Source organism: Scaptodrosophila lebanonensis, unplaced genomic scaffold, assembly GCF_003285725.1.
Source record: "Scaptodrosophila lebanonensis strain 11010-0011.00,11010-0021.00 unplaced genomic scaffold, SlebRS2 tig00000024-arrow-pilon, whole genome shotgun sequence".
Classification (NCBI taxonomy): domain Eukaryota; kingdom Metazoa; phylum Arthropoda; class Insecta; order Diptera; family Drosophilidae; genus Scaptodrosophila; species Scaptodrosophila lebanonensis.
In genome coordinates, this window is record NW_022060538.1 from 19,142,323 (window position 1) to 19,158,499 (window position 16,177).

General features: G+C 39.1%; 1 protein-coding gene across 2 annotated transcripts; it reads left to right on the plus strand.

The window, feature by feature from the left end:
- The first annotated feature begins 11,148 nt into the window (after positions 1-11,148).
- Positions 11,149-13,092, plus strand: LOC115621101. 2 transcript variants are annotated; one of them, XR_003995250.1, is made up of 8 exons: positions 11,149-11,324; positions 11,391-11,488; positions 11,551-11,641; positions 11,710-11,796; positions 11,858-12,132; positions 12,201-12,409; positions 12,482-12,744; positions 12,804-13,092. XR_003995250.1 is itself a non-coding variant. In XM_030514640.1 (6 exons), the coding sequence occupies exons 1-5, from the start codon at positions 11,780-11,782 to the stop codon at positions 12,522-12,524; spliced, it is 459 nt and encodes a 152-aa protein (XP_030370500.1). In that variant the 5' UTR covers positions 11,728-11,779; the 3' UTR covers positions 12,525-12,744; positions 12,804-13,092. The 2 variants fall into 2 exon arrangements, 1 of the variants encoding a protein (XP_030370500.1); XM_030514640.1 differs by lacking the exons at positions 11,149-11,324; positions 11,391-11,488; positions 11,551-11,641 and having other exon boundaries at positions 11,728-11,796; positions 11,858-11,957; positions 12,043-12,132.
- The last annotated feature ends 3,085 nt before the right edge of the window (positions 13,093-16,177 follow it).

The window sequence follows — 16,177 nt, forward strand, 5'->3', positions numbered from 1 at the left end:
TTATTTATGAGTTGGATCTATAACTGATTATCTGAATAACATTCTTCCTGTGCATAATAATTTTTAAAGCCGATTGAGTCATGTCAAAATTTTACGGTTTAAAACTCAAGTCGTCTTTCTTGACTGTCTATTCAGAGATTTTATCAATAGAAGCACTCGGAAGTATTTCTCATCATCTTTTATTAATTAAGGGGTAAGGCTTTCAATTGTAGTTCTGAAAAATCCATTCACAGTCAAATCGGCAAGATATAGCATAGATCTCTTTCTCATTAATTGCTTACATAATGTCAACTATCCATTTTCCTTTATTCTTACGAGCAATTTTTAACGTAGTAGAATTTTGATTGTACAACTAATTATGCTCCAGAATGTGGCACTTGGGAAATAAAATCCCTGCCAATCAAGGAGCGCAAGATCATAATCAATTTATATCATTCAAGTTATAGAATTGCATTTAACCATAGATTTTAGTTTCCATTTATCGCAGACAGTTTGTGGTTTCAAGATTTAGGCAAGGAGAGGGAAGAATGGACTCGAAATCTCCCATATCATTTAAACACTACTATGATGTATTTATTTAACTTTTAAGCAAGTTAACTTTTCCTATGTGTTTCTCTCAAAAATCCCACGGTGTGTTCTCGGGGCTGCTTAGCTCCAATCCAGCGACCAAATGCAAATGCGAGCAGATTCGGAGCAATAAATCTTGTTCCAGCGGCGCGTTACTCATGCGCAGTGTCGTCGTCGTCGTCGTCATCGTCGTTGTGGTGCCTACAGGCAGTAACAGCAACAACAACAACAACAAGAGCAGCAGCTCTAGAATGGTCTGGGAAATGTTTTATAATCGCATTGCGACTAATTATCGTATCTGAGAATTATTATGGCGCACATTGGCGCGATTTGCAAATTGTGCGCTTGCGGTTCTAGACCAGAATGATTAGAGTTCGAGTGGATGGCGAGCATTAAGATTGAAATTGCTGCGAGTGGGTTGTAAATTATACCCTGCAGACTGACTAGATTAGAATGAATATAGATTAAAATAGACACCTATGCTAAGTAAGTAAGTTGTGGCTTATTTTTAGAATATACAAGCATAGAAATTGAATTATGAACCATGTATTTAAGCTCTAACTATACATTTTGATATTTTATTTTAGAGTCTTTAAAGGGAGGAAATTAAGATTTTTATTTTCAGTGAGCTTAGTATTATGTGAGTGCAGTATCTACACAATAAATCGTCTGAATATTCGGGCTTGTGCTGATCTATTTACATTTCAAATCTTAACAGTTTTTGAGATTTTAATCAGTTAACCTAGTTTTATTAAAAGAATTTCAGTTAGTCCGATACTTTTGTATACAATATGTTAAGGAGCTAAGTCACTAACTTCTGATCTATTAAAAACTAATTCAGATGTTCTTGTGATACATAGTTCCTTAAAAAACCGAAACTATCTGCATAACATGGGATTTTTAGATCTTCTTGAGCCCTCTCTATATCTATCTCTCTCTATCTCTTTCTCTCCATCTGTATCTCTCTTTATTTTAAAAATATTGAAAATAGCTCTACCAGTCTCTTCATAGTTTGTGAATCTTTAGAAGACATGACGTTATTATTCTGACAACTGGAACTCATCCACCTTTCTTTCTGAAATTTTAGCTTAGGCTACTTAGGCTACTACTCCGTTCTACAAGAGAATCTAATGTCTGACTATATGTACCATAGGTATGTATATACTTGTAAGTATGTAGGAGATCTTGTGATATTCCTCTTCTTCCTAGTTTTTTATCATTTTAAAATCATGCTTAAGATTGTGCCTAATCGCTTTCTAATGACCCATTCGCTTTGCAGCCTTTCTACGATCCCACCATGATAATAAACGATTGTGCGATTTTTCACAATCTCACGGTTATTGGCAACTAATGTACCCACACATTTATGGCGCACAGTAAAATCGCAAATGATCATGTTTACTGCACTCTCTTCTCGCATTTACTATTTGATTAACCAGACAACGATCCCATCTACCGCTGTGCTGACCAGCCCCAAGCCCAAACCCATGCCGAAGCCGAAGCCCAATCCCGAACCCAGCTCAGCTCAGCTCAGCTCTGGTGATTTGGCTTGTTGTCTTAAGGCATTTTATTTGGCGCCATAAATCTATCAACGCTGGCGAACGCGTGCGCGTGCGCAAACACTGACTAACAGAGCGCAGCATCAGCGATGGCGATGGCAATGGCGATGGAGACGGGGACAACGAGGAGGACGACGATGATGGCGGTGGTAGCGACCAGGCTGAAAAGTATCGCTGTATCTGTTGGATTCCATGTACATGTTGATAGGCCGTACGATCGGCCAAAGATTTACGGCTCGCAAACGCAAATGCTCGAGACGGTAGAGAGCAGCATTTTAAGTTTATGATACGAAAATCAGATTGCTTTATTGTATGCGAAATGGATCGATCGCTGGAAGAAGAGAAGCCAACGAGCCAGTAGTGGGCCTGCAATTGGATTGGTCCACACGATTTCATTTATATTTATGATTTGTGAATTGGTTTTTATGATGATGTTATTTGTGGCAGACCGACCGACCACTACTTGGCCATACAACGCCCCAACTATTGCAGTTTTACGAGAGAGTCGTTTGGCCTAAAAGTGTGAATTTGCCACTTCATTTGAGTGCTTGTAAAGACATAAATTATATGAAGTGGAGCGAGCGCTGTTCGCTCGCTGGCTAGTTCTGTACTCGTATTTTTTTATTTTATGACCATGTGAACTGGGGCGCCAAAAAAGGAAAAGTGTGAAGCACTAAAGTTCAACTGTGTAGCGACAAGAACAGCCACAGAAGTCGGCGTCAAAACAAACCAAATATTAATGACGACGACTTCCACTGCTCCGGCTGAAACGAGTAACGAGTGGCCGAAAAATATATTAATGACTTATCAAGGATAATTTGACAATGCGCAATAAATCAAACCGCGTAGCGCGCGCAGGCGGCAAGCAGACAGAGATATGTAGAGAGACACATGCCCAGTGAGGGGGGCAGGAGGGGGAAGGAGGACGTGTGGTCGCCTGTTCCATCTGTTGGCCGACTGTGACAGTCAACAGACCTATATGAGTGCTATGGTCCACACAAAAACAACAACAACAACAACGCACGGGAAAAACCACAAGAAGTCGCATATGCGAAATGTGATGCTTAATTTTTGTGCAAAACCAGACGGCACGCGGTGGCCACCAAATTGGATGCCCAGCTGTGTGGCTCCAGACGGTGCCATAACTTAACACCTTCGTTGTCCTCGTCGTAGTCGTCGTCGTTGCAGTCAAATTTAAAAACGCCCCACATGTGCAGCAGGGTTGTCCAGTAATTCAGACGGGTTTCGGAGAGGTGTTCGAAAGTGAAAAGAGTCTCCCAAAACGAAGCAGCAATCGAAGTGGTCCTCAACTCAAACTGTAGAAAATATTTCTTAATAGCGTAACTCAATACTACCAATTATTCAGATCTTCAAATTGAATCATTTTATGAACTCTTGATTATTTTTAAGTACGATTTCAGATAAAATAAAATACTGAGCTCAGCTCTTTTCATGACTCTTTAATGCTTAATGCTTATGAGGAATGTTAGTTCTGAGGATGGAAGAATTGCTTAGTCTCATACCTTTTGTCCCGTTAAGACCTTTTTTAAGACGCATCGGAAAATCTATTCTTAAGCCATAAAATGATGGGAAGCAATGCTTCTTAGTCGCCTTCAATTTTTCTTTTAATTTTATATTTCAATTTAATAATTGTCCTCCTTAGAAGAGATCTTAAATAAAGAATAAACATTTAAAAAAACAATAGTATTTCACAGCAAGTCACACATAATTAAATCTCGAATACACCCTAACACTGCATGTTTTTTTTTTCAATTAAAATGTATGTAAGGTGGCAACACACAGGACAACTGGCAACCCTGGATTATTGCGATGGTAACGACTCGGTGGCAGCATTAAAAACTGAAAACTGCAGAAGCAAAACAACGGCTGAAGCTCAATATAAAGTTTCCTAACATTTTTAAGTTGATTTTTGTACCGCTTTCTGTTCAATTCATTCAGTTCATTATTACAACTCAATTTGGTATTTGATTAAACATTATAAATAAACTTTTCCTTACATGTATGTGTGAATATATGTATATTTATATATATATAACTATTCCTGATCAGCATAAAGTCAGTGCACCACATTCCCCCTTTCTTTTCATTAGCGATGCTATTTCTATCATTACTCCATAGAGTCTTTCGCGCAATTTCATGTGAATGAGAATCGCCGAGAGGTGCTTTGGCAGTTTCGACTATAGCGCCACCTACAACTGGAATTCGCTGGAATTCGTGAAGCACCCTAACAAATGACCACACAACTCACATGACTGACCAGCGAACACCAACGCAATGCCATGCGAGTGAGGGACGCACTCGATTCTGTACATTTGTGTCTTTGTAGCTCTCGGAGTTGGTATTTTCTCGCGTCTTGTGATGTGATTTTTTCGTTTTGCCAGGTTTCATACATAAAATATGATTGCGTTTCCATTTGTATCTACAAGATTGAATTTCGTTGGCGCGCGAGCTGGCGAGCTGGCGAGCGAGCGAGTTTATGAGATTGTCAATTTTCCTCTTATTTATTTATATGCATATCATACTCAAAGCGCTGCTTGATTTCATAATAATAATAAGAATACGCGTACAGTATTGAAAGCGGGCCGTGGGCCGTGCCAGTCAGCCCAGCCCAGCCCCGACCCGACCCGTCCCGTCCAAGTATTGCTTGTTAAAGAGCGCATTGTTGTTGCTGTTGTTGTTGTTGTTATTGCATGCTTGTAGCCTACATCAAAGCGTTGCGACGCGTTTCACAGTCGTGTGCGCTTGTTTTGTATATAGCCTCACCTCACCTTAAGCTTGTAACATTTTATTGTAATTAAGAACATGTAAGTTGTAAAGAGGAGCCGTAGCCGGAGTCGAAGTCGAAGTACCACAGCCAATACCAATACCCATACCAATACCAGACCCAGCCCATAGTTGCAGCGCTGTTTGTTATGTCGCATTTGTCTGGCGTACGCCCCACCTTATATGGCTGACTGGATGGCTGCCACCATTACCACCAATGCCGTTCCTCGTTCCTCGTTGCTCGACCTCGTCCTCCTTGTTCGATGTTTGTTGTTTGTTGTTCGACGCGTCGTCTGTCTCGTGTCTCGTGTCTCGCTCGCTGCATTTGCAAATTTGTGGCGGCTGAAGTCAAGAGGCGAGCAAAAGTCAATTGCATTCTTAACCCTTTTGAGCAATGCTTTATATGCTGATCAGTCGACTAACAACAACAACAACAGCAACAACAACAAATAACAGTACAACTCTAATTAAAAATTAACACACTTCTACTGCAAAGCTTTGACTTCGCTCGAATACGAGCCACACAACAAACATTCGTTTAATCAGACAAAAATCAAGTCTATTTTGCTGGCATGACCAGCGGCAGGCAATGGAACGCTCTTCTGGTCAATACTTATGCCTCGGCCAAAAGATTGGCTGCATGAAAAACGTATAAACAGCGTCTCATTTGAAGTCATCATTAAAAACGACGAGCGATGCGCCAACATGCAGATGATGTTGCTCAGCAACTACACTAAGAAAAATAATAGCAAGTAATTAAGGACTCGAAATTTCCCAAAACCCGTCCACTATTTTGCTTAAAATATTAAAAACTTTAATCAAATTATATTCGTGTTAACTTTTCTTTATAAAGCACCATTTATTTTAATATTCAAAGAATCTATTTAAGTTAACTCCTCAAATCAACGGCTAATTGTGTGTGGTGCTGCCAACTTGTTCAAAAATTAACTCACGTTCGAATTCATTATTTTACAGTAATAATAATTTTAATTTTAAATTTTCATTTAGGCTTTAGATCTAACTTCGTCTTTGGCATATTTTATTATACAAGTAGTTATCATTGTGATCTTTTTAGATATGCTTTTAAAATGTATACAACTGATACATGTCTTATTTCTATTACGATAAAAATACATCCACGCCTTTAAAATGTCTTAAAAACTAGAATATTATTTGCGATTTGTGGAGACTACAACATCAATAAGTAAGACTGAATATAAATTAAGAAAAGGAGCTGTTAAAGACGCTCAAAGATCTAACTTCAGTTCCTTGGCAGCAATTAATTTACTAAAAATATCATTTCTGAGAATAAATATTAATTGATTTTCAAAATCAAGCAATCAGCTCGAGAGTATTATAAACAGGCCTCACAGTACTTTCGAATAAGTTTCCAAGCTGTAATTTTTGAAACGCTTTTAAACCAGCTTGCGGTCAGTTATAAGATAGTATATAATCCCTATCATTGGCATAACTATTTATTTTCAGCTTCATAAATCATCTATTTTCTACGATAGATGTAGCCCTGAAGTAAGCAGTTGTGAGCCACAATCGATCCGTTAAACAAATTTTAAAGGATCTGCTAACGATCGGCTTAGTAGTTTACCTTGAATTTATAAAGATATATGCTTCATTTAAATAAAATTTAAGAAGTTTTTACAAAACTGCCGAATGCGTTTTTTTTTTTTGCTGAGTGCACGAAATGGCCAAGAGACACCAAACTGCGATGCGTCCGTGCCTGCGAATTTGAATGCCGATCCGAATGCAAACACGGACACACTTGAGGCCATGTAATCAACGTTTGCTTACTTCATTTAGCGCGGCAGAAGAAAAGCGAAACATGCATACAATCAGCGCTGAGCGGACAAATGGACGGGCTAGTTGGATGGCCGAATGGCGAATGGCCTCAACGGCTGGCTTACTGAGGGGCTTAAGCAGGCTCTGCGGCAGGCTGAAGACGAGGCTGCGGCTGAGGCCGGAGCTCTAAGCATGGGGACTGCGCTTGTTGGCAATGATGTATTTTTGATTTCGTATCTTATATTACCAACAACACACAAAAGCACCAACAGCAACAGCAACAGTAACAACAACAGCAGCAGCAACAGCAGTAACGACAACGACAACAACAGCAAATGCCAAGTGTGACTCGAGGGGAGTTCGAGGAGTCAGAGCCAACAAAAGTTGATTTCGGAATTTTTATTTTTGATTGTGATGATTGTGCATTGAAATTTGATACATTTTGGGCCTGTTTGGCTGCAGGCTGCTGGCTGTTGTGCTTCGCATATTCTTGTGGTTGTTGCTATTTTGTGCAAAAATGTTCAGGCAGCGATCCCCGTGTGCCTGTGTCCGTGGTAAAGCTACATGGAAACCAGTAACAACAACATTAATAAGATTGGCATCTGTTGCAGTTCAACTGTAATTTTTCATAAGCTGCAAGTGGGCTGTTTTGGGTGCGGACTCTTAAGCCAAGAAGGATGCGTTCTTACAGCCAGCAAGGCTCAAGTTCAATTTGTATAACTTGAAATTGGTGGGTGTTGTTAACATGCGAGTTTGTTGGCTACTTAGTTAGTACGCCAAGATGACTTGATAAGCAAAAGGTATACTTCAATCTACGCTCCTCTACTATGCACTTTATGTATAACTGATTCAAATAGTTGATAACCTTAAGAAGCCTAGTTGTTGCAATATTTTGTCTTAGCAACGCTAAATAAGTTAATTCGTTTGTCAATTACTAAATTATTGCTTAGCTTGGAAATTGCGAAAACATATTTAAATTTGAGACAGTGTTGAAAAAACATTCTTCACAAGTTCAGGGCGAAAAACGTTCATTTAATCTCAAACTTGTTAGTGTGTTCATTTTCTTTATCTTCACTCAAAAGAGGGGTTTTCATGTTTAAAATAATTTTTTAAAAGACAACAGCAGATCCTATTAGCAATAGCTTATTAGAATTGGCTTTTTGTTGGTTGCGTGCTGAATTCTGATATGGAATACATATTTCCGTTGCTGAAATTTAAGTTAAAGTTGTCTACCAGCATATATGCCTGCCTTAATTCAGGCTTCCAATGGAAAATGCGATCACCTAGTTGTAAGCTTAAGATAATTTCTGGAAAAAATATTTTCTATGAGAACTTGTGCTTGAAATGAAGATTGAAAAAGGCACATAGGAGTATATACCATAGCTCCAATTACAAAGAATGTGTTCCACAAATTCTGGAGAAACTCAAATCAAAATCATAAATATTGGTTAGCTTAGACTCCCTTTTCCCGATTCATAAACATGAAACAGAATGCAAGCACTGAGCATAGAACTCTATTGTGGAAGTCCCTACAGCAGCGCTCCAAACACAATGGCTAAGAGATTGGCTTTACCCTCAGCTGATTATGCTAATGTCTCCACCGTCCCGTACCCCCACTCCAAGCGGTTTGCTTAAAAATTGATACCAAAAATACCAAATACGGCATAGGCACAATGCTGGCAGACAATATTTTCAACACAATATGAGCAGGGAAATAAATCAAATTGATTAAATTCGAACAAATACGCCAGAAGTTATATCGCGGGCATTGTGCGCCATAAAGCAATAGAGGAGGAACAAAGGAATACCCAAAACTCGGCGGCGACTTCAGGTTTCACATTTAAATAATAAACAACTCTGAAAAGATCTGTCGCCGAGAAGAGACAACAAAAATTTAAATAAAAAACCGTTCACAAGCCGAACGAACAAAATAGACGAAAAAGTAAACCATTAAAAATTACTACTAATGTGCACCTTACACAAAAGCCTCCCGAAAACTTTTAGAAGACAGCCCGGAGCTGTAGGACGGGGGGAGGGGGGGGGGGGGGGCATGGAGGTGATCGACGCTGTGCGACTGACCTGAGTTCCCAAAAGTCACGACACATCGAGCGTTACAATTCGGCTGAGCTAATGCCTAATAAGTGGTGGACAGAACCACTCTGTGGTGGTGTTGGTGGTGTTGGTGGTGCTCTGCCGACCCACTGCGGCGACAAGCCATTCAAATAAATGAGCATCAATCCATCTTGAAACCTTTTCACTGCCGCCAACGCCAACGCCAATGCCAATGCCAAGCTAGCTACCAACTGCCGGTCCCGGTCCGGCTCTCATAAATTGCGAATAACCCCAGGTGGGGTGAGAAAATGTGGAAGGAACGAGAAAAAAAAGAGAAACTGAAACAGAAACAAAAACTAAAACCACTTAACTTAATGAGCATCAAATATCTGTATCTGTTTTGCTACAAGTCTCGATACAAATCTATTATTTAAGAGCTGCTTTTGTGGCGCTGCACTAACATTTCAATTAATAAACCACCATGTCGAGCCACCCGCCCACTCTCCACTCTGCCATTTACACACGCGTGCGCTCCCACGACGCCCCACATTTGCACAACAACAATAGCAACAACAATGGCAATAGTGACTGCAGCAACAACCATAACAACTACTATACAGTAACTACAACAAGTCGGAACAATAGCTAAGTATAATCACTTTGTTTGCACCTCTGGGAATAGCCAGTGACAGACGCCGCACTCACCTCAGCTAGACTGAGTGGGGACGAAGATGGGCCAAGGTGGGAAGATGGGAACGTGGGAGTGGCAGTGGCAGTGGCATTGGTTGTGGCATCAGTGGGATCAGTTGAACGGACTAACAGTAGCAGAAGCGATGCCGCTGTCTTCGGGCACACGATAATGGCCACAGGACTTGCTTTGCGGCACTCAGCGCAGTTGCATTTATGAAAATGAGCTGCGCCTCGCGCTGCACAGGTCGCAGCAATTTGTAAGCCAGACAATTGACCAAAATGCTGTTCTGCTGCTTATTGCTTGTTACTTATTGTGACTAGGCTGGATTGTTGGCAAAGCTCGGATTTCAGTCAGATTTTTACACCCATTACCCGGAAAGTTATTCACATTCTCCTCCTGGCTATGAATTAAAAGATTCTTCATACCAACAAATTCACTAAAAACATATAATTGCACATTTACATAGCAATTGCGTCTATGTGGGTGTATGAATGTCTATGCGCGTCTATTCGTGTCTGTGTGAACATGTTTGCAGTCAACCAAAACACCAGCATCAGCAACAGCTGCGGGCAGAAATTTCAAAATACACATTTTCTGCGTATGCACATTTTGGTGTCCCTAGGTCTTATAGTCTCCGAGATATAGGCGATTATACGAATGGAAAATCGGGAAAACCCCCATAGGGGGGGAAGTGGGGGGAAAATCAAAAAAATAAAACAAACTCTCCACAAAAACAAAAAATTAAAAAAAAAAATTTTTTAAATTAAATTATTAAAAAAAATGAATGAATGAATTAAATAATTAATGCGTGTATGTATGCAGCACAAAGTTGAACCAAAGCAGCAACAACAACAACAGCTGCGGGCAGCGCTGCCGACAGAGCTGCAGGCAGCGCATGAGCAGCGATTTTACTTATGGCTATAACTTTCTTCAGAATTGACCTATCATGATGAAATTTGGCACACGGACATTAGTACTAACTGGATGTACTCACGATGAGAAGCCGAGTGGATATAGCCTTGTCCGTCCGTCCGTCTGTCTGTCCGTCTGTCTGTCTGTCTGTATGAACGCAAGGATCTCAGAAAGTATAAGAGCTAGAATTACCAAACTTGTTATCTAGATTCTCCTGAGCCCGAGAAAGGACGAGTTTGTTCATTTTTTCTGATCCAACACCCCACTCCCTCCCTATTCACGATTTTCTATAACTCCCGTAATTCTTGAAATTTTAAACTAAACTAACTATTTGGTAGTTACATTAAGTTAGTGATTATATATCCTTATACCATGTTTCATTATGATAGGTTGATTAGAAAGAAAGTTATAGCCATATAACCAGGCCAAGGCACACATACATACATATGTACAAGTACACAAACACGCATAGACACGATTCTGATGTAAATGTATGTATGCATGTATGGAATATTTTATATTTAATTTAGTTAATTAATAAAATTAAATTAATTAATTAATTTACTTTCTTTTTTTGTGGGGTGGTACAGGGTATTTAAGAGTTGAGCCTGCTCGACTTTAGCATTCCTTTCCTGTTTTAAAAATAATAATAATAATAAAATAATAAATAATAAAATAACAATAATAATTTTTTTATATATGCCATAGTGCGCTATGCAAAATAAATCAATTCATTTCTCTACAGTAAAATTTAAAATACACATATATATATATATACTTATCTTTATCAGTATTTAAACAACATTTCATAAACAACTAAATTAAAATGTGTATAATAGTCGATCATTGTTGTTGCACCAGCTGCAATGCCAGTCTACGTTTTGGGTGTATTTTCTATGTCATTTGGTCGATTGTTTGGAGAATATTATCAATGGCGTCAACATTCATACCACAAGAATCGACAGGTAAGTATTCAATCACAAAATATTGCGACATAGCGCTCATTCTAAAATATATTTTATCAATTCAAGATTATAGTACTTCTTCGTCGTCATGGAGAATTATATTAATTCTCGTGAATGTGATTTGTCTGATTGGCCCTATTTGTTTGTTAATTGGACTCTTCAAGGTGAATGCACATTTTTTGGTAAGAGCAGTCATACTAACCGTTTATCAATCTGTGTCCCTCAGGACATCAAAGTACTAGTCGTCGTATCTATAGTAGTTACATATCTGGTTGTGGCATTTCATCTTATAAATTTTCTGGTTGTGCCCATAATTAGTAAGTGCTCGCCCATTTTTAGAGAAATTTGAGCGGAATATTCTGCAATAATATTACAACATTTTCAGTGATTATATCGTCTTCAGAAATTAGTAAAGGTGCAGCTGTGGGTTCGTTTATTTTTATGTTCCTTGCAATATGTTGCCCCTTATGCGGTAAGTACATTTTAAAGGCATACAATGTGAATGTTTTTCATTTGTATTACACTTTTGTTAGCTTTCGAAGTGTATATGGCTATTGTGCAATATTCATATTTAAAAACCGAAATGTAGAGCAGTGGAAGCCATCTTCAGATCCCGATACTATATACCAAACCGTAAGTTAAACAAAAATTTAATTGGGTAAAGGGAGTCAAAGGAACTGTGAGAGCCCACCATTTGCTAAATGTCTACCAAATAAAGGCGGATCAAGGGCACAACATACGGAAAAGTTGCAGACCGTTAAGGACCAAAATGTTGTTTGCAAAACAATACGTCCTTAGTGTTTCTGAGGTAAATGTAGTTTAAAGTTGACAAGTTTATTGTTGGTAGTATTGAGAAAAGAAACCCGCGTACTCCAGGCCAGACCCTACTCCATATGCCGATCTCAAACTGATGACGCTCCCGCCCTTACCCTTCCTAAAATTGTTAGGAAGGTCTACCACAACTGCAGAACCTACTCCAACTGCTCTCCGTTACAAGACGAGTCTCTCTCTCTCTCCATACTAGAGCTATTACGACTACAGATGCGGATTTTATGTTCTGTTCGATTGAGAGCGTCCAATCAATGGTAAGTAGAGACATTTAAGGGGAATTTAATGGGAATCTCTTACATACTACTTTCATACTAAACATTTCTCAGGTTTCCAAAATATATATGGCTATTATGCAATGTTTATAATTAATTGGGAATAAGGCCCTTTTAAAATACACAGTTCGCTGCGTAAGTTCGAAACAAATATCTGGCATGGCCGTCGATATCGGCAGAATACGTTAGTCGGATCCGCTTCCAAAAATAAAGGTGACAAAAGACATAACAGTTGTGAATTGGGCGACGACGACGACCTATGTCGACCAATACAGTGATGGCAATATGGGGCTTCGCAATAACGAAAATACCGAGTGGTAATAAAAGTGAAATTAACAATCAACGAACGCTTTACGGTTGACATTTCACATGACAGGTTAGTAATGCGATTTAGCTGGATAAAGGACAGCCGCAGCCTAACCATCCAACCAACCAAGCCAAGTCAAGCAACAACTACCAAAGCGGATTGTCGCTTTTGTGTATGTTGTGTGTGATGTGCCCACAATATGGCAAAAATAGTGCAACGAAATTCCAAACAGACCTCAACATTGGCAGAAATGCAGTCAAAAAAAAAAAGAAGATAGCCGTTCGTTGAAATGAATTATAAATCTGTTTTGTGTCGATCTTTAAAAAATATTTGGAATAAGATATAGTGTAGAAAAATATTACAATTTTTTATTTCTTACATAAAACTTGTACATAGCCCAAAATGATTAATTTCTTTTATTTTATGACAATCCAAACTTTTATATTGTCAAAATACACTGCAGAGTTATGTCGCTATAATTTGAATTGTGCATAACAAAGAGCGTCCATAGAAATGGATGGCTTTTAAAAGAAGAAGCTCTAGAGGCCAAACTGGCAATATTGTAGTTTTCAGCCATAGTTTTCAAAAGTTCTGATCGACTGGGAATGGCAAATATTAATATGCCTCGATACTCCACAATGCGAAGTGGAGGCAGAAAAACTATTTCCGACGGAAAGTGTAAAGCCTCTTACAATATTTGCTTTGTTCGAAATTCAATTCCTGTTTTGGCAAACTCGTTTTTTTTTAGTGTAAGTAATAGTCGGAGTAGTTGCAACCACTGCCAGCGTTATCGTTGGTGTTGTTACCGGTGTCGATGTCCGTGGCAACCACACGAAATGGTTTTCTGAAGAGAAAGTTAATTAAAATAATGAGTTTTCGTGCAAATGTGACGAGCTGTGCGGCGCTCCGTTTTGTGTTGACGAATGTCTGGCTGTCAAATGGAGTCAGCCTGCTCTTGTTCCGGACAATGACTCCGACTCCGACTCCGGCTGCGACTCCGACTCCGACTGGGTTGCCGGCTTCGTCATGTGTGGGCTCGCATGAGAATAATGTTTAATAAACGTTATAATGCACTTTTAATTAAATACTGAATTCGCTCTGCCACATTTAAATCGACATTTATCGTTTGGCATTTTGCATTTCACATATGCATATTTGCATATTTGCGTGTTTGTTATTTGTGTTTTGTGTTTTGGGGCCCCGCGCCAAACACATGGGAGAGTCATTTTGCAAGTAATAAGCAAATTGATTTAAAATTGTCACCGCTACTGAGTGGGTGGAAATTAGGTTTGTTGTGCTTGTCTGTTATAAAGGAGGAGCAATATTATTGTGTTTATTTACGTACATAGAAGGACTTTTTGGAAACAAACATAGCTCACGCATTAGAGAAGACGATCAAGCCACACATTTCACTCAATAATGGATACGTAATATATTAATTTGTTTGAGGAATCTATACTATTATTAATGTGATTCTGGGAAGCCGTGGCCGCTGAATGTTTGATCATCATTATGCAGCATATTTGGTTCAGTTAATCTCTAATATGATACGATTTTTTGTTTTGGTAAGCATGGACCAGACTCATTTTAACTTAAATATATATTTGCTTATAAAGGTAAATACAAAAATATATGCTGTTTATAGTAACTAAACTAAGCCGTACTATATCGCAAATAAATTAAGCATTAACGATGTTTTATCGATTTCAAACCTCTTCAAATCTAGCAAAAACGATTTATTACATGCTCAAAGGCCTTAGGGACAAATTATAGAGGTTTCACCACATTGTTTTGCGCAAAATGAATGTTAAATGCTGCTGAAAACTGGTTCCGATTTGTTAGGCAATTTTATTAATTTTTATGGCTAACAATCCAAAAAAAAAACGAGTTGTTTTATAGAGTATTTGATAATAGAAAAGGGCTAATAAATTTGGAAGACTAAGTCGAAAAGAATATTTAATGGAACACAATATTAAATTCTTAATTACTTAGATTATTTTATCTTTGTTCTCCAAAACATATTTTGTATAATATTGATAGATACATGTGTAAGTAGATAAGTATGTATTAATACTTAAATTATAGTAAGAATGAGGAATAACAAAAATAAGCTGAAAAATTATCTTTGTCTGCATTTATGCTTATCTTTCTACCCTCCCCAGTTTTGCCAACCATCAGATATCTCTGCAACATTCTCTTTTTCAAAAGAAACAATCATATTTAGCAAACGGTAGCTGGCTTTGTTGCCAAATAGAAGCGGTTTATTTCCTGTTGAATGCTCTGCCTTCGATATCAATTTAATTTATGAACTTACCACTCAAATTACCATGCCATTGCAGTCAAGTGCCGACTTTAGTATAGTTACAGCTAGGAACCATTGGTTAGTCTTGTTTCGTCATCCATTTACATCAGCTCCATATCCTCTACAGCATCGTCGTCTCCAATCTCGGCAATGTGTTCGCAAGTTTATAATATTTGTACCACTGTGCTGACATTTGCAGCTGTCAAAATTGCAATAGAGAGCGCCGTTTGTTGCCAAAACATAAACATGTCAATTGTATTGGGGGAGAGGTAGCGAGAGCACACCGGGAGAGCGAAAGCGCGAGACGGACAGAGAGATTGAATGAGAGAGAGACCGTTAGAGCGTGCGAGCGAGAGCGAGAGCGTACGCGACTACAACTGAAACACTACGAAAGTTTTTCTTTACTCGCGCGCGCCTTTTACACTTCCTTCACTACTTCTAACACTTTTAATGCGTAAATGTTATGCTGGCTGCTTGCCCCCATGGCACCAGGGCGCCCATAGCTAAAGCATCAGCATCACTGGCCTCACCGAACCACCTAACCAGCAAGCACCAAGCCCCACTCCCACCACTCTCCACTACACACGCAGTGGCAACACCAGAGTCTCGGTACGGTCCGCTTCTGGTTGCTATTTTGGTCCAACTGGACTCACGGATGAGCCATACGCCAAGGATTGAGATGCACTGGCAACGTGGCAACGGTTTTGATTTCACTTTGATACTTTGACATGTCGGCACGAGGACCGCCTTGGACCTCGCAGCCCTGGCAGCGGTATTTTCTTTTATTTTATTCTATTTTGTTATCTTTTTCGTTGGCTGAGACACAGACACGGCGACAGCGACAGCATCAATTTCTAATTCGCGACAGCTTCGATTAGCCACGCAGCACACAAAGCACACTATTAGAACACACACGAAAGCTCAAAGCAGCGAAAGTATTTGGTGGATTTTCATGGAAATTGACTTGGCTGTGTTCATATTAAATTAATAATTGATTGTTTTTAGAAAAATTTAGAAAAATAGCTGCGTGCGAGTTTCTTCTTTCTTTTTTTTTTGTGGGCACAACAAAAAAGTTTGCTGACTGCTCACTCGCGCCTGCCTTCCTGCCTGGTTGCCTGGCGCGTCGCGTTGCGTTTTGTCA